Source organism: Apium graveolens, unplaced genomic scaffold, assembly GCF_009905375.1.
Source record: "Apium graveolens cultivar Ventura unplaced genomic scaffold, ASM990537v1 ctg7474, whole genome shotgun sequence".
Taxonomy (NCBI): domain Eukaryota; kingdom Viridiplantae; phylum Streptophyta; class Magnoliopsida; order Apiales; family Apiaceae; genus Apium; species Apium graveolens.
The window spans coordinates 22,946-42,029 of NW_027420352.1; the positions used below are offsets into that span (position 1 = coordinate 22,946).

Genomic DNA, 19,084 nt, shown 5'->3' on the forward strand with positions numbered 1-19,084 from the left:
GCAATTTGATGTGGAGCCTGAAATATATTAGTTGCTAGAACAAATTTGACTTTTAACAAAGTTTATTCCATCAACGGATGTTCCCTATCCGTTGAAAGTCAAAATTGCTCTATCAACGGATATTCATTATCCGTTGAAAGACAAGTATATCTCTGGAACTTTTATCCGTCAACGGATAAAGCTGAAGTACCTTTCAACGGATGACAATTTACATTATCCGTTGAAATGTCACATCAGACGTTTGAGGTGTTTCACAGCCGTTGATTCTATTTTCTTAACCGTTGATACCATACATACATCTGTATGTATTGGTTTTAAAGGTAGTTATTAGAATACTTACAGTTTATTCTTAAACGGCTGAAATTCACTAACACCTATTTATTGATTAATCCTTTATTTATTTTTTTTTTTGAAAGCATATAAGCCCTTCTGATTGTTCATTATTACTTTACGCTTTCTTAGAATTTCAAGCATTTACCATTTTCTCTCTGCAAAACCCTCAAGTTATTCTCTGCAATTTCTACTCACAACAATGGCACCAGTCGTGAAGATTATGTCTCAATCTGGGTTCATCTACGAGAAGAATAATTTCATAGCTCTGGTAGAGAAGAATGAAGCCCACTCAGATTATCACAAAATGATGGACTTCATCAAAAACTGTAAACTTAGCTATGCAATGCTGGAAGCCCCAACGATTTTCTGTGAAGTAGTTGAGGAGATTTGGACAACTGCTGAGTTCAACTCCATGGATATGACTATCTCCTTCACTCTCAAAGGTAAAAATCACTGTATAAACTGTGATGACTTACAAGCATGTTTTAAATTACCTGAGAACAATGCCATGACACCACACACTGATAGTGATGTATCCAGCATGTTAGATTCCATAGGTTACTCTCTTAACTCTGCTAATTTAGGGGGTATTAGACGAAAAGGCCTTAGGAAAGAATGGAGTTTTCTTGGGGATGCCTTCATAAAGGTTTTCTCTGGGAAAATTAGTAATTTTGATGCCATAACTTCATCTCTTGTTAACATGTTCTATATGCTTGTTTCTGATAGGTACTTTAACTTTAGCAACTATGTGATGCTAGAATTAGGTACTAGATTAGGTAACAAAGCTAATAGACCTAATAACATCTATTATGCTAGATTCTTTATGTTATTGGCTAACCATGTTGCTGAAGGTTTAGTCATAATCAATGAGAATAATAAACTCAAGTGCTGGGCACAAGAGAAAAGAGTTCTTGCAGACTTGAAGAGAATGGATCTTAACAGCAGTGTGCAATTGGTATATTTACCAATCATGAATGCACCCCAGGTAGGTGAGGTAATTGCTTCTACAACTCCTACTTCTTCCAACCCCTCTATTTCTTTATCTTCTAGTGTGGCCATGAAATCTGTGTCAATGCCCCAACAGATTTCTACCAAAGTCACCAAATCCAAACTTTCAAAATCCAAGACAAAGAAAACCACCTCTGTTGTTTCTCAAAAGACAACAGTTGTAACAACAACCATTAACCCTGAGGGAAGTGATCAGGGTGTGAGTGGTGAGGGGAGGGGTGAACATCAAAGAAACCCCCAGGATAAGGAAGGAGAGTTGAGTGCTTCCCAAGCTAGCCAAGCCCCAGTTTCTCAAAAAGCTGTGGTGGTTGAAAAGGTCTCTAGCACATCCCTAGTAGCATCCTCCCAAAAGGATGTTACTATTGAAAAGAGTTCCCATCCAGGAACACAGAACAAAAGAGGGAGGGACACTAAAGCCAAACACTCACCTACAAAAGCCTTTATTAGAAGAAAGAAGGCTAGAACCCAATCTTCTACACAGGGTGCACACACTGCACAGAAACATCCATCTGTCTCTGTGCCTTCTCAAACTCAGTTTGATGTGACTCCAATAAATGTGGAGTCACAGCCCCATTCTCTCACAATAACTACACATCAATCACCAAATGCTTCTTCACCATCTCTGGATGTGGATATGCTATTCCCATCAATTCCTGATTCTCCCTCTTTACAACTCAGGGAGGAGCCCCACTCAAATACAGGTGATCATCATCTTTTAGATGATTTGTTGGATCACCCGCAAATTCTTTCAGATATAATTGAAGGATCTGTATCAACACATATCAAATCAATCTATACAGATTCAACAGTTATATCACTTTCAATTTCATCTTCTTTTCCTTCTTCAATGGATATCACTCATCCGTTGACAAGTGGTTGCTCTTCAACGGATAAGCTTAACAGCAGTTATCCGTTGATAACAACAGTTTCAACTTCAACGGATATTCCACATCCGTTGATAGTCTCTACACAAACAACTGAAATGATTCCAAGTGTAGAAGACATGAATACTGTGCAATCACTTTTAGGATTGAGGGCAGGGAGTGAAAATTTGAGTGAGAGGCTGGGTTGCTCCCAGGCAAAAGGAGAGATTGAGAGCACAAAAATGCATGCTATTTCTTCCAGCATGGCAAAAGTCAGTGAGTGGAGTACCACCTTAGAAGGTGAAGGTGAGGGAGTGAGATGTGTGAGCCAGGGGGAGCCCCTGATGCAAGAACATAGAGAAAAAGAGAGAAAAGCAGGTACAGTTGATACAAGGGTGGAACCAGCCATTGCTCATGAGTCAATGATTGTGGATGATGCTGAAAAGGAAAGACAATTTCAGCAACATTACAAAGCTGTAATTGATAACATTTCCTTGGATGCTGACACTTTTACTCATCCTGTGACAGCCTATCAACTGTTGGCTGCTCAGGGCAATGAGGAGGCAGAGAGGACACTACATCTAGTGCACTCAACAGAATCTCTTCAAAGGGATAAAGCTGCTATTAACAGGATGCCTTCTACAGCTGGTGAGCCATCTGAGGAATTTGGAGTAAATTCTGATGATGATGACTCTATTTCTTCTGATGGAAGCATGAACATAGGGGGAGATGAAGACCCTAGTTCCATTTCTAATCTACCTGAATGGGCCCTGACTAAGGAGCATAGAACAGGTGAATTCAATGTCCACCTGGTCAAACAAATCATCACTATTCAACAGGCCATTCAGAACACTTCAAATGCAAATATCAAGGCTATCCTCCAAGCTCACCTGGACTCACTGCATCTCATGAAGTTGCAGAAAGTAAAGCAAGATATGAGTCTAAATGATCTCAGGAAAGATATTGCTGACTTGAAATCCTTCACTTCAGAAAAATTGGATTCAGTCATGCCCTATGGTACTTTGCAGGACTTGGTTTCGAGATTGAAAAAGGAATCAGTTACTGAACAAAGGCTGGCCAAGTTGGAAGACAGAGTTCAAGGAATTGAAGATTCTGTGGCCACCCTTCTTCTCAACCAACAATCTCAAACCAATCTCCTAATGCAGCTGGCAAAAGCACAAGGCTTGACCCCTCTCCTTGATGATAACAAAAAGGGGGAGAATAACAGGGAAGGGGAAGGAGAGCCCTCTACAAAGATTCAGATATCTAAAGTGCTAGTTCCTGCCATCACTACCTCTCCAATCATTCAAATCAAGGGAAAATCTGATGGAATTGATTTGATTCAGCTAGCAGCAGCTGAAATACAAATGAAAGAACAATGGAGGAGAATTGATGAAAGGTTGCAATTGGTGTTTGGTTCTACACAAAACAAATCAACATCTGTGAAATTTAGCACAAAGATTGAACCAATCAACATGGAGCTCATGCCAGTAGGGAGTCTTAAGGATGGAGAAGCTTCTTCCAAAGAGCTACAAGCTATAATCCTCAAGCCCAATGAAAGATCCAATAAGGACTCAACAAAGAATCCTTTAAAAGAAGTGGACTTTCCTCCTTCAAAAGATGATGAGAACAAGATCTTAGGCAGGAGTATTGCCTATCTCAAAAAGTCCATGGATGAGGCTGTAAGGAGAAATAGAGCTATTATCATTAGAGAGGGAAAGAGCATATGTGTGATGCAAGGACATCCCAAATTCTCAATAGCTAAGAAAGAAGAAGCCAAGCAATTAAAGGCTGACAAAAGAGCACAAGCAAAGCTTGAAAAACAGCTAAAGTCAAGCCAAGTTGAAGAAATGAAAGGAATTGAAGTCAGGGGTGAAGAAAAGATTGCTAACTTAGATGAGGTTCTTGGGAGCATATTTGGTGAAAATATGGAGGAAAGAGAGGAATGGCAGAAGGGAAACAGAAGAAAGGCCAAGGCACACAGAAGGAGTGAAGATAACCCTGAAGATACCAAATCTACATCTAAACCACTACCTTCCATACCTGAACCTTTTGTTACTGATCCCTCTATAAATATCCATGGTGAACCAATCATTCCAAAAGAGGAACCTATTGATTGGGACAACATCACATTGCCTACCTTTCTAACCACTCTTCCACCACCAAAGAAACAGAAAAGAAAACCAAAATCTACACCTCCCACAACCTCTAAGAAATTCACTCAAAAACAAAAACCTAAACCTAAGTCACCCATTTCTAAAGATGATTATGTTCACATCTGTGACATAAAAGAAATTTCAGACATTGAACTCTATCTGGATGAGCTGGAGGATGTAAGGGGAATAGCTGCCTACAGACAGTTACCAGAAAGATTAGTGTTCAGATATAAAGGAGCTGGGGAAAGAACATGGCCTCTCCACAGGATTCTAAATGAAGGCTACTCTACCTTGATCAGAGTCTTTTCAGCCATCAAAAAGGATTCTGGCTTTACCAGAACAGCCAAGACTGAAATTCTCAACAAGATTGCCAACATAAGGAAGACTTGGAGGGAACCAAATGCTTTGCCCAGAACCTTACTCATACAAGAAAGGGGAACTAAAATTCACAAATCACCTCATTGGTTGATGGAATTTAGAGATGACAGAGGAGTCAGAAGATTTTTCAGACTTGAAGACCAACTCAAGATTGCCAGCAATGAAACTCTCAAGGAAATGCAATCTAAGTTGGATATCAGTGATGAAGATGAAGCTGAATTCTTCAGAAAACTCCAACTCCAAATTGAGGGAAATGACAAAGGGCTAGGAAAGAAAACCAGGGAACAAAGAAGAAAATGATGTTTTGCTCAGGCTAGAGGAGCACCCTTGGAAATACTGTAAATCTTCAATTACCTCCTAGTACATACACTTTTGCAGCACTTTTTATATTTCTACTTAGTTTCAATTCAAATATTTGTTAAGTGTTTTGTTATCATCAAGTTAACTCTGAATTTATGCCTACAGTTCTTATAGACATAAATAGGGGGAGATTGTTAGGAATATATGTGCATTAGTTTGATGATATGTTTAACAAAACACTTAAGTAGAAATTTAGTGTCTGTAGCCTCAACGGATAAGACCACTTTGGCTATCCGTTGATGGTGTAGCTTTACTTAGAAATAAGTCTAGTATTGTAGCATATTTCAGTCTCTGTATTTAAAATTGTAATTCTTAGAAGTTGAGAGAAACTATGAGTCATGTTGACTACTAGATGATATGCAGATAGGAAGGCCAATTGTAAATATTTCATGCCTTGTAATTTTGTATAAATGAAGTGGTATCAACGGATGACTTAAAAGACCTTCAACGGATGAGAAGCTAAGCTTCAACGGATGTCTCTAAAGCTTCAACGGATAACATCCTTCAACGGATGAGAGCATCAACGGATGAAAGCTTCAACGGATAACATCCTTCAACGGATGAGAGCATCAACGGATGAAAGCTTCAACGGATAACATCCTTCAACGGATGAAGTCATCAACGGATGAAAGCTTCAACGGATGTTCTGCTAATCAGCCGTTGATAAGTGGTAGTTGTACCTACAAGCAGAGGCACGTGGGTTGACAGAGAAAACTGAGATGTGGTAGCCGAATTTCAGGATCAACAGAAAAAGCAGCCGTTCTTCTTTTGTACAAAAGTTGCAATAGTCAACAAAGTACTTGAGTGAACAGGAAAAGAAGCAAGTGAAGAACTTATTTTACTATTGTAATTTTATATTGTTTTTCACTTGTACACTTGGTAATATATATGAACCAAGAAGAAGCTAGTAATTAGAGAGATTTTTCCAGAGCTGTTAAGAAATATCTTGAGAGAAAATTCATCTAGTTTGTACTAGGATGCAGCTGTGATCAACATTGTTGAACACAGATTTTCTAATATACCATCTCTGGTGGAACAACAAATCCACCAGAAAAGTTTTTAAGGTCTGTTGTGTTCTTTACATTTGTGCTTGAATATATATCTGTCTGTATTAGCTTAAAGCAATTCACACACTTGTTCTTCTTGAACACACAACTTTATAAACTGCTCAAAACTTGAAAAAGTTTTGAGATTTACATTCAACCCCCCTTCTGTAAATCTCATTGTTAGTCTTCTAGGAATAACAGAAAGCATGGTATAATAAACTAAGTCTTTATAAACTGAATAATAATCAAAGTACGTTAAGCAAGAGTATTAGGTTCAACAAACAAGAAAACTAGCATCCAAGATTACAACTTAAAACAAAGATTCTCAAGAATAAACTAGATCCTCTTCGCCTTGGTTGAATTTGTACTCCTAGGTCTTCTCGTTTCCTTTTAAAAATGACCTTAAGTTATCATTATATAGCAGCCCAAATCGTCCAAGAGCCCAGAAAATCAATCTTCTATTCAAAACAGGATTCCTGGAAATCGACCCGGCGCGGGCGCCCACTTCACCAGCGTGGGCGCGCTGCAATTCTGACAACCGGCGCGGCCACGCGCTTCACAGCGCGAGCGCACTGACATTCTGGAAAAACTTCTGCTTTTTATTTTCTTGACTGGTTTGAGATGGCATTCCACAAGCAAACTTCCTAGAAACCCTCCTGACACCAATTTAGCACCAAAGCAATGTTAAACCTCCTTCTTCCTTCAGTCATGCCTGAAATGCAAAAATACTACAAAATACATCAAAAACATAAATAATCTTGAGTACAAAACACCAATTCAAGCCTTTAAAGGACGTTCTAAGTGGACATAAATGCCACTTAACATACCCCCAAACTTGAACCGATGTTTGTCCTCAAGCATAAACAGACTCAAAGAACAAGAAATAAAAATGCATGAATGCAAACTACATGAATGCAACGATCCCCTCAGATTAACTAAACCAACCAATGAGCAACATCTCAACAAATGCGGTTATTCGCACAAAGATCAATCAAATCTCACAAGTCAACTTACAAGACAAAAACGTGTGTGTGTGTGTGTGCGCAGATGCTTAATAGATAAACTCTCGCAATTAGATCAATAATCATGACTCACTACTCATCAAGGCAATCACAAGATTATAAATAGAATAAACGCTAAACTCAAAATGACTGACAATACTTCAATTTTTATATTGGTGTTATACACGGATTCATGCTTTTATTCATAACACATAACAACAGAAAAATGCTTATTTGATCGTGCAATTAGTGAGGTCCACAAAAGACTTATACAATAATACCCATGTAACGAGCATTAGGTTAGTGGATCCCAGACTGTAAAAGCCTTAGGTCACTAGGCACAAAGTCCCCCAAGAACTTAATAACTCGAGTATTAAAGAGCCCACTCGTGATCAATTATGCATCAACACATATTTTTTTTCTTTTTTTTCCTCATATTTTTTTCAACAATTTCTGAACAAGTGCGTTTCGCTCCATCTCGTTCAACCCTAGACTACTCATATAAATATGAGCCGGCTACTAGCCATTTGACACCTAGCCACAATAACTAGCAGTGAAATCCAATATTTTTCTCCAATTTTTAAATATCCATGTTATTTTATCATTAATAGAATATCATACATTATAACTATAAACAAGTGATTAAACCTCGACAAACAAACAAACCATGACCATGATCTAGCACTCAAGCAACCTATAAGACTTAGTGAAATTTTATTGCTTCTAACATGCAAATCAACTCGTTAAGACTTAACATCACTATATACGATATCACTAAACTAACATCAATATCACAAATCAAACGGTAAAGTAAACTTAAGGGATCATGATATAATGAACATGCAATCTATATGCAACATACTAACATGCAAAAAAAAACTACTACATGGCAAATATACAACTATATGAACTAAACTATCATGAATATGCAAACTAAATGAGACTCACACATAACATATATTCCTTAACTACCACTCCCAAACTTAAAATATTTACTGTCCTCAGTGAAGGTAATAGTAAGGAATCATCCATACTTACTCGGAATCAGGGCCATCACCCTCAACGGGTGGAGTGTCAGGCGGCGGGTACACAGAATCCTCATCGAACACTGGCCACTGGATGTCAACTCTTGTGGCTCTGATTGCTGTACCCAACACCTGGGTAAGGTCCTGTGCAAACCGACTATGGATGTCATGCATCGCATCCATCCTCCTCATCAAGCGCCTATACTACGCTAATCTCAAACCAGCACTGCCCTCAACATCCTGCTGCTGCTGCTATAAAGAACCGGCTTCACCCCTCTGAGCTCTCCAAGCTGCTCTACTAGCCTGAGCAGATCCACCAGCATATGCCTGATCAGCTGGCCGTCCACCCGGCAAGTGATCAAAAGAATAAACGAGCCCCTTCTCATTCAGCTTTCTACCGTACCACTCCTGCATCACTGCTATAGTCAAACTGTCAATCGGTGCACTGGGCATCTACAGCTACTCGTGTGCGGGCAAATGAACTCCAACCGCCACACACAGCTTCGTCATAATGGACACATAGGGAATAGAGCTCATAGCGCTCCCTCGCAGAAACCTCAAAATCTCCTGAAAAATAATGGACCCCAAGTCCACATAACTACCCTGCAGAATACCCCACAATAACTTCGCCCGGTCCACCGTAACATCATGTACATGTGATGAAGGCATAATGTTAGCAAAAATAAAAGAGTTCCATGCACGAACATACATATTCATACACGATGCAGGAAAAGTAGCATACTCGTTCGACCCCTTCTTAAACTTCTAGTGAGTTTCAGGAATGCAGAGAGTAGCAACAAACATGTCTAAATTAAAATCTTCCCCGTCTTCATCCCAATCATCCTGACCCTCCTGCCTCTCGGGCTGGTTAATCACCCTCCGAATCGCATCCACGGTATAATCCACCGTCAATCCCCTAACCACAGAATACCCGTTCTTCTCCGCCTTCGTGTTCGCGTAAAACTCGCGAACCACACTCATGGGTACAGCAGCTGGTGCCTCGCAAAAAGCAATCCAACCCATCTCCACAATCATCAAGCAACTTACCATCTCTCCCTGATGGCAGAAAACCTCGCTCCTTGGCTATGGGCTTCGAAAGTAGCCTCGTATACTCTGCCTCAGCCTCTGGAGTAGCAAACCTGGGCTTCACACACCCCACACTAGAAGAATCAGTGGTGTTGTTTTTAACTGGGTTCTTTGTCTCTTGGGTGCCATTGAAATCAAATAAGTTTGAGAGAAAAGATGTAAATAAGAGAGTTTTAGGTGTTTGAGAATTTAAAAGTGATGGAGAAGATTGTGTATAAGTATATGTGTATGTAGGAAGAGAAGTAGGTTTAGAATAGAAGTGGGGTTTGATTAAGGGAATAATGGGAGAAATGGGGTGTTTGAAACTGAATTAGAGAGGGAAATATGGAAGGTGGAAGAGGGAAATTCGGGTATAGACTGATTTTATTTTTGATTTTTCGATTTTTCTATTTTTTTTGTACAGGGGTGCAGCGCGGCCACACCGTCTGGCAGCGCAGGCGCGCTGTAAATTTGGAAATCCAGCATGGCCGCCCCACTTCCAGCGCGGGCACGCGCAGCTTCTGTCAATTTCAGCGCGGCCACCCCGTTTCCAGCGCGGGCGTGTCGTGCTTCTTCCAAAACACCTCTATTTTTCTGCTTTTTCTGATTTTTTTTGTGTTTTTTCTCCTTTTTCTTCCTTCATCATACTTATGTACAACAAGCTTGGGTTGCCTCCCAAGAAGCGCTTGGTTTACGTCGCTAGCTTGACGTAGAATCGTGAGATCAAGTGGATAATAAAACGGCACTAACCACCTCACGGTTTGCCGTATTTCCATAGTAATGCTTCAACCTCTGTCCATTCAACTTGAATGCTTGGCCTGGATCATTCTCAAAAATCTCCACCGCTCCACGTGGAAACACTATTTTGATAACAAACGGCCCTGACCACCTTTACTTCAACTTACCAGGAAAAAGACGGAGATGAGAATTGAACAAAAGAACTTGTTGCCCCAGTACAAATGATTTGAGCACTAGACCCCTATCGTGCCACCTCTTGACTTTCTCCTTATACATCTTGTTGTTCTCATACGCTTGAAGTCGAAACTCATCAAGTTCATTCAATTAAAGCATTCTTTTCTAACCAGCTACATCCAAATCAAGGTTCAGCTTCTTCAAAGCCCAAAATGCTTTGTGCTCTAGCTCCACAGGAAAATGACATCCCTTACCATAAACCAACTGAAACGGAGACATGCCTAGAGGAGTCTTGTATGCTGTTCGATACGCCCAAACAGCTTCATCCAACTTCAAAGACCAATTTTTCCTTGATGGACATACAACTTTCTCTAGAATACGCTTGATCTCTCTATTAGACACCTCAACTTGACCATTAGTCTGAGGATGGTAGGTTGTAGCAATGCTATGATTCACATTATATCGCTGCATCATAGCAGTGAACTTGCGATTGCAAAAATGCGATCCCTCATCACTGATTATGACTCTTGGAGTTACAAATCTTGTGAATATCTGCTTGTGAAGGAAATTGAGCACTACCTTCACATCATTCGTTGTCAAAGCCTTGACTTCCACCCATTTTGACACATAATCAACCGCCAACAAGATATACTGATTATTGCAAGATGAGACAAATGGCCCCATGAAGTCAATTCCCCAAACATCGAAGACCTCAACCTTGAGAAGCACATTAACAGGCATCTCATCCCTCTTAGATATATTACCAACACGTTGACAGTGATCACACTTTAAAATGAATCGATGTGCATCCTTAAATAATGTAGGCCAGAACAATCCTACTTGAAGGATACGAGTTGCTGTCTTCTCTCCACCATAGTGGCCTCCTTAAACAGCCGAATGACAGTCTCGCAAGATACCCTCCGTCTCGTTGTACGAAATACATCTCTTGATGATTTGGTCAGCTCCTTGCCTAAACAGAAATGGATCATCCCACATGTACCACTTCACCTCATGAAGAAACTTTTTCCTTTGAGCAGAAGACAAGTCTGGAGGCATAATGTTGCTCACAAGGTAGTTCACAATGTCTGCGAACCACAGTTCTTCATCTTGTACCCCAAACAATTGCTCATCAGGAAAAGACTCATTTATCAATGTCTTATCATGTGAAGTTGTACTAGGATCTTCTAACCGAGAGAGATGATCAGCAACTTGATTCTCAGTACCCTTCCTATCCTTGATCTCCAACTCAAATTCCTGAAGTAAAAGAACCCATTGAATCAGTCTAGGCTTCGAGTCCTGCTTTGAGACAAGGTAGCGAATAACAGCGTGATCAGTGAAAACTGTCACTTTCAACCCAAACAAATAAGACCGAAACTTCTCAAAACCATAGACAATGGCTAAGAGTTCTTTCTCAGTAGTAGTATAGTTCAGTTGAGCACCATTAAGGGTCTTACTAGCATAATAGACCACATGAAATATGTTGTTCTTTCTCTGCCCAATAACTGCTCCAACTGCATAGTCACCTGCATCGCACATCATCTCAAAAGGCTCATTCCAATTAGGTACAGTTATGACAGGTGTCGTGATCAAACTCTTCTTTAAGATCTCAAAAGCAACTTGACACTCATCATCAAACTTGAAAGGGACATCTTTCTCTAAAAGATTGCACAACAGTTTAGAGATTTTAGAGAAGTCCTTGATGAACCGCCATAGAAATCCGCATGACCAAGGAAGCTGCGGACTCCCTTAACATAAATTGGTGGAGGAAGGTTTTCAATGACCCCCACCTTGGCTTTGTCCACCTCAAGACCTTTACTAGAGACCTTGTGCCCAAGAATGATGCCCTGTTGCACCATAAAGTGACATTTCTCCCAGTTGAGAACCAGATTGGTCTCAACACACCTTTTAAGAACTACGCCAAGATTTTGCAAGCACTCATCAAAAGAATTTTCGAACACAGAAAAATCATCCATAAACACCTCCACATTATGTCCAAGCATATTAGAGAAGATAGCCATCATACATCTCTGAAATGTGGCAGGTGCACCACACAACCCAAAAGAAACTCTTCTAAAGGCAAAAGTACCAAACGGACGAGTGAAGGTAGTCTTTTCTTGATCTTCTGGAGTGATGCAAATCTGATTATAACCTGAATAGTCATCCAGAAGAAAATAGTATTCATGCCCAACCAACCTATCAAGCATCTGATCAATAAAAGGAAGAGGAAAGTGATACTTCCTCGTGGCTTTATTCAGCTTCCTGTAATCCATGCAAACTCTCCACCCCGTGACTGTTCGAGTATGAATGGTCTCATTCTTCTCATTAGCAACAACTGTGATGCCTCTTTTATTTGGCACACACTGAACTGGACTCACCCAAGAACTGTCAGAAATAGGATAGATGATCCCTGCATCTAGCCACTTGAGAATTTCCTTCTTCACCACCTCTTTCATTATCGGATTAAGCCTTCTTTGTTGCTCGACAGTTGGCTTACTTCCTTCCCCTAGCAAATTTTATACATGTAATAAGATGGGTTGATTCCCTTGATATCTGCTATAGTCCACCCAATTTCCGATTTGAACTCTCTCAGAATTTTCAAGAGCTTTTCCTCACCACTACCTGAAAGGTCAGATGCAATAATAACAGGCAAAGTAGATGCATCACCTAAAAAGCATACCTCAAGTGTTTAGACAATGGTTTAAGCTCAAGTGTAGGAGCTTCCTTAATAGAAGGCTTGAGACGCCCTTCAGCATTTTTCAGTTCTGACATTCCAAGAGATTTAAAAGGCATATCTAGCCTTCGATTCCAAGGAGAAGCATTCAAATACTGCAACTGCTCATCACCTTCATCATCTTCACTATCTGAATTCCCAACAAAGCTTTCTCTAAGGCATCAGACCTTAGCATTTGATCAAGTTCTTAAGTAACCACAGAATCGACCAACTCCACCTTTAAGAACTCCTCGTTATTAGTAGGGAATTTCATGGCATTAAATACGTTGAAAGTCACATCCTGATCTAGCACTCGCATAGTGAGCTCACCCTTCTACACATCAATCAACATTCGGCCAGTAGCCAAGAATGGTCTTCCCAAGATTATGTAAATCTTTTTATCCTACTCGAAATCAAGAATTATAAAATCAGCAGGAGAGATGAGTTTGTCCACCTTGACCAAGACATCCTCCACAATGCCTCGTGGATATGTAATAGAACGATCGACCAACTGTAAGGACATATAAGTAGGCTTAGGATCAGGTAAATCCAACTTCTTGAAGACAGACAAAGGCATCAGATTGCAACTAGCTCCCAAATCACATAAACACTTGTTGAACGACAAGTTTCTAATGGTGCAAGGAATAGTGAAGCTTCCAGGATCTTTAAGCTTCGGAGGCAACTTCTGTTGTAGCACAACACTGCATTCCTCCGTTAGAGCAACGGTCTCTAAGTCATCGAGCTTCACTTTACTAGAGAGAATACCTTTCATAAACTTTGCATAGCTAGGCATTTGTTCAAGAGCTTTAGCGAAAGGTATGTTGATATGAAGTTTCTTGAACACCTCCAGAAACTTCACAAACTGCTTATCCAACTTTTGCTTCTGCAGCCTCTTAGAAAAAGGAGGTGGAGGATTGACCTATTTCTTCCCTATATTACCCTCAGGAGGAGTGTGTTCCACAGTTTTCTTCCTTGGTTCCACTTCTGCTTCCTTCTGCACATCTTCTTCAACCACAACTTCATCTTCCGAAACTTGAGCTTTTTCTTGGCTTGCAACCCTTCCAGACCTCAATGTAATTGCCTTAACCTGCTCTTTGCTTCCTTCTTGCCTTGAACCTCTAAGTCACTAGGGAGTATACCAGGTTGACGATTCAGCAAGGCATTGGCAATCTGACCAATTTGATTCTCCAAGGTCTTGATAGAAACCGCTTGGCTCTTGCACATGAGCCTCAACTCCTCCAATTCAGATTTTTCATTAGCTTGATTTGTACCTCCATGTGGTAGATGCTGAAGTTGGAGTTGTTGTCTTGGAGCATATTGCGTTTGTTGAAAACCAGGAGGGTTGTACTGTTTTGTTGCATACTGCTGATAAGGCTATTGAACCGCATTCTGAGTGTTGCTCCAGCTAAAGTTAGGATGATTGTGGTTGTTGGGATGATAGGTGGCTGGAACTAGGTGCTGCGACCTCTGAAAGTTGCTCACGAAATGAGCTGATTCACTCGATATAGCACACTGCTCCATCTCATGCGCACCAACACAAAGCTCACAGACACTAGTGATCTGATTAACTCCATAATTAGCCAAAGAATCCATCTTCATCGTTAAAGCCTTAAGCTGAGCAACTATAGTAGTAGCTGCATCCACCTCTAAAATTTCTGCTACTGTGCCTTAATTTAATCTCTGAAAAGGGTTTTGGTATTCAATTAGCAGCTATCAGCTCAATCAATTCATAAGCTTCATCGTAGCTCTTAGCCCATAAGGCTCCACCTGATGCTGTATCGATCATGGGTCTAGACTGTGCTCCCAAGCCATTATAAAAGCAGTTAATGATCATCCAGTCAGGCATCCCATGATGAGGACACTTTCTAAGCATCTCCTTATAACGATCCCAGGCTTCACACAAAGATTCTCCTTATTGCTGCGCAAATTGAGTAAGAGCATTCCTGATTGCAGCAGCCTTCGTCATAAGAAAGAACTTAGTAAGAAACTTGTGAGCAAGATCTTCACATTTAGTGATAGAGCCTGGTGGTATAGAATGCAACCAACATTTAGCTTTATCCCTTAGAGAGAACGGGAAAAGCCTTAGCTTTATAGCATCTTCAGACACATTGTTGAATTTGAAAGTATCGCAGATCTCGATGAAATCTCTAATATGCATGTTGGGATCTTCAGTCGGAGAACCCCCAAAATGGACTGAGTTCTGCACCATCTGAATTGTGCTAGCCTTGATCTCAAAAGTGTTAGCCGCGATGGCTGGTCTGACAATATTAGACTGAATATCATTGATCTTCGGCTGAGAATAGTCCATCAAAGCCTTTGTATTCGCTTCTGGTTCACCCATTTCAACAAGAGCTTCTTCTTCAACTTTTTCCTCAACAAGAACTTATTCCTCTATTACAACTTCCTCCTCTGCTTTATCCAGTGTTCTCTTTCGAGATCGAGAACGCGTTAGCATACACGCTCCCCAAAGTATCTGAAAAAGCAACAAACAAATAAGTAAGTAAAATATCTGAGTCAGTGAACTTTAACGACCACTGATGTCAAGCACATAAACTAAAAGTAAACCACGAGTCCCCGGCAGCGGCGCCAAAAACTTGTTAGGACGAAAACATGTGCTAATATTACACGCAAGTATACGCGTTCGCAAGTAATATAGAATTATTTCTAGTTCGTTCCCACATAGACTCTTTTAAGTTAACTTCAATTTATGCACTTATGCAACAATGGTATGGTTATTATTCAATGCTAAGATGATAACAAGTTGAGATTATTTATAACTACGAGATTATACTAACTAATATTAACTAAGAGAATCAAAAGTGATTGAATAAACTATATGAGACAAACATGAGATTCTAACTTCATTAAATACTTCATTCGATAGCCTTTTTGTTCTTAACCTTAGCATGCAATGGTGATGACACTAAACAGATAACACGAAACTAGTAAATGCCAACTTTCGTTGTACGAATACCCTACTACCAGACATCCACAAAAGAGATAGAAGCTGAATAGACACCAATTATGTTGAGACCCTATATGTCTATAGAATTTGACAACATAACGGTTTAATGTGCAAGTTATCTATCATGATTACATAGGGCAAGTAAGATGGTTAAAATTACCTATGAATCATGCATAATAAATAAATGAACCTATGCTAGCATGGAAAGTTCTAAACCCCTATATTCACTTTCGCTTCAATAGAGATTAACACACTATCTTATAAGTTCACGACGCTCATAAGACAAATAAGCACAGCCAATACTAGGATATCAATCAATCACCACACACCAAGATATTGAAACAAATTAACTAAAGAAATCCATAAATAAATCCGTTAGAACCCCATGATAACGATTAGCCCATAATTGAACTCATCATCACCGCGGGTTCCGATGAAAGCATGGTATAATAAACTAAGTCTTTATAAACTGAATAATAATCAAAGTACATTAAGCAAGAGTATTAGATTCAACAAACAAGAAAACTAGCATTCAAGATTACAACTTAAAACAAAGATTCTCAAGAATAAACTAGATCCTCTTCGCCTTGGTTGAATTTGTGCTCCTAGGTCTTCTCGTTTCCTCTCCTTAGTCTCTGGTACATGCTTCCTTTTAAAAAAAACCTTAAGTTATCATTATATAGCAGCCCAAATCATCCAAGAGCCCAGAAAATCAATCTTCTATTCAAAATAGGATTCTTGGAAATCGACCTGGCGCGGCCGCGCACTTTACCAGCGCGGGCGCGCTGCAATTCTGACAACTGGCGCGGGCGCGCGCTGACATTCTGGAAAAACTTCTGATTTTTATTTTCTTGACTGGTTTGAGATGGCATTCCACAAGCAAACTTCCTAGACACCCTACTGACACCAATTTAGCACCAAAGCAATGTTAAACCTCCTTCTTCCTTCAATCATGCCTGAAATGCAAAAACCCTACAAAACACATCAAAAACACAAATAATCTTGAGTACAAAATACCAATTCAATCCTGTAAAGGATGTTCTAAGTGGACATAAATGCCACTTAACAATATTCTGAATAGAGTCCATATGAAACATATGAAAAAGGCCCCTTATGAGTTATGGAGAAATAAGAAAACAAGTTTGAAATATCTTCGAGTTTGAGAGTGCCTTGTAAGGGTACTTGTCCCTGAACACGAGAGGAAGAAACTAGGACCAATGATTATTGATATTATCTTTCTAGGTTATGGTGAATCCATAACTGCTATGAGATTTTTGGTAATAAAATCTGACATAGATGGTATTGTGGTGAATACTATAGTTGAATTTCGTGATGCAACTTTCTTTGAGAAAGTGTTTCCTATGAAGGAAGGTATTCCTCAAAGTGTTTCTAATGATAATCCCACTTGCACATCGAGTTCCATTCTTGATTATGTGGAAAGGATGACAAATATGGGGGTGGATCCTGCTAGTAGCTCTACTCCCAGTGAAGTTAAGGAACCTAGAAGTAGTAAGCGCGCAAAGGTTGTTAAGGACTTTGGAAGTGATTTTATCACTGACAATATCAAGGAAGAAACTTTAACTTTCCGCCAGGCCATGGATTTTTCGGAGTCAAGGCACTGGAAAGGTGCTGTAAAAAGTGAGATAGACTCTATTATTTCTAATGGAACATGGGAGTTAGTTGATCTTCCTCATGGGTGTTCTACTATAGGATGTAAGTGGATCTTCAAGTGGAAGTTAAACCCGAATGGCTCAATAGGTAAGTATAAGGATATGCTTGTAGCTAAAAGATTTAAGAAAAGAGAAGGCATTGGCTGCTTCGATATATATTATCATGTTGCTAGAATGACTACTATCTGAATTATTATAACATTGGCTTCCGTACATGGTCTTATCATTCATCAGATGGATGTAAAGACAGTTTTTCTTCATGGTGACCTTGAAGAAGAAATTTATATGGATCATCCTGAGGAATTTATTGCTTCTGGTAATGAAAGGAAAGTATGTAAGTTAGTCAAGTCCGTTTATATCTTAAAACAAGCTCATGTAGACTGGCACAAAAAGTTCGATGAAACTATTTTGTCTTTCAAATTTTTAGTTAGTGAAAGTGACAAGTGTGTCTACTATAAAGTCAGAGGTAGTGAAAGTATTGTGTTGTGCTCGTATGTGGATGATATTTTGTTGTTTGGAACCAATATTAAGATTGTTAATGAGACAAAAAGTTTCTTGAAAAGGCACTTTGAAATGAAAGATATGGGTGAAGCTAGTGTGATTCTTGGAATCAAGTTGACTCAGTCAACCGATGGAATAACATTGTCACAGTCTCATTATATAGAGAAATCTATACTTGAGAAGTATGGTTATTCAAATTGTAGAATTGTTAGTACACCTTTAGATCTTAAAGTTGGCCTTGTTAAGAATAGTTCAGTGGTTCATGTGTCTCAGTTAAGGTATTCTCAAATTATTGGAAGTTTGCGATATCTTGCTAATGTGACTAGATCAGATATCTCTTATTCTGTATCTAAGTTGGCAAGATATACGAGTTGTCCAAACAAGACTCATTAGAAGGTTCTGGATAGAGTTTTTAGATATTTTAAGGGAACTATTTCCCTTGGTTTGCATTACTAGAGATTTCCGGGCGTACTTGAGGGGTACAGTGATGTAAGTTGGATAGTTAAGAATCCGGTTCCAACGGAGTGACTGGATATTTGTTTACCCTAGCGGGTGGTGCAGTATCCTGGAAGTCTTCTAGACAAATATTGATTACTCGTTCTACTTTTGAGACTAAGTTATGTGCATTAGATGCCACGTGGACGGAGGCTGAGTGGTTACATGGACTTATGTCAGTGTTACATGTAGTAAGAAAACCTCTTCGGCTCTTCCTGCTATTTATGTTCATTGTGATAGCCATACAACTATCGACCAAATCAGAAGTGTTAAGTATAACGCAAAATCTAAGAGACGCATCCAAGTTAGATTGGAATCTATAAAGGGTTGTTGTTATTGAGTTCATTGGTTGATCTTTTGACTAAAGGACTTGAGCATGCTATAGTCCTTTAGTCTAGGTTGGGGATGGGAATATTAGCCCAACATGATTCATCTATGGCAAAAACCCAATACACCTGGGAGGAGATCTCCCGAAGAGTATTTAATGTGGTAATAACAAGTCATAAGGGTGAGTCAGATGTACCTTAACTATAGATTGATACTTATGTATCTGAAGTCTATCCCCCATAAACTTTTAAGGTACTGTCACTCCAAGT

The 19,084-nt window shown here is 39.6% G+C and overlaps 1 protein-coding gene and 1 non-coding gene across 2 annotated transcripts; both read left to right on the top strand.

Annotated features, from left to right (window-relative positions):
- Window positions 1-14,701: 14,701 nt before the first annotated feature.
- On the top strand, window positions 14,702-14,808 carry LOC141704148 (small nucleolar RNA R71). The gene has a single exon (XR_012567845.1). It is a non-coding gene; the product is annotated as a small nucleolar RNA R71 (small nucleolar RNA).
- A 2,465-nt stretch (window positions 14,809-17,273) lies between these two features.
- On the top strand, window positions 17,274-18,386 carry LOC141704144 (putative mitochondrial protein AtMg00820). The gene is made up of 3 exons (XM_074507462.1): window positions 17,274-17,580; window positions 17,920-18,106; window positions 18,197-18,386. Exons 1-3 carry the CDS (start codon window positions 17,274-17,276, stop codon window positions 18,384-18,386), a joined length of 684 nt encoding a protein of 227 aa, XP_074363563.1.
- Window positions 18,387-19,084: the final 698 nt, after the last annotated feature.

Coding starts and splice junctions, on each gene's coding strand:
- LOC141704144 (XM_074507462.1), top strand. CDS start 17,274: ATGGGGGTGGATCCTGCTAGTAGCTCTACTCCCAGTGAAGTTAAGGAA. Junction 17,581..17,919: donor AAACCCGAATGGCTCAATAG/GTAAGTATAAGG, acceptor TCAAATTTTTAG/TTAGTGAAAGTGACAAGTGT. Junction 18,107..18,196: donor AGTGTGATTCTTGGAATCAA/GTTGACTCAGTC, acceptor TTCAAATTGTAG/AATTGTTAGTACACCTTTAG.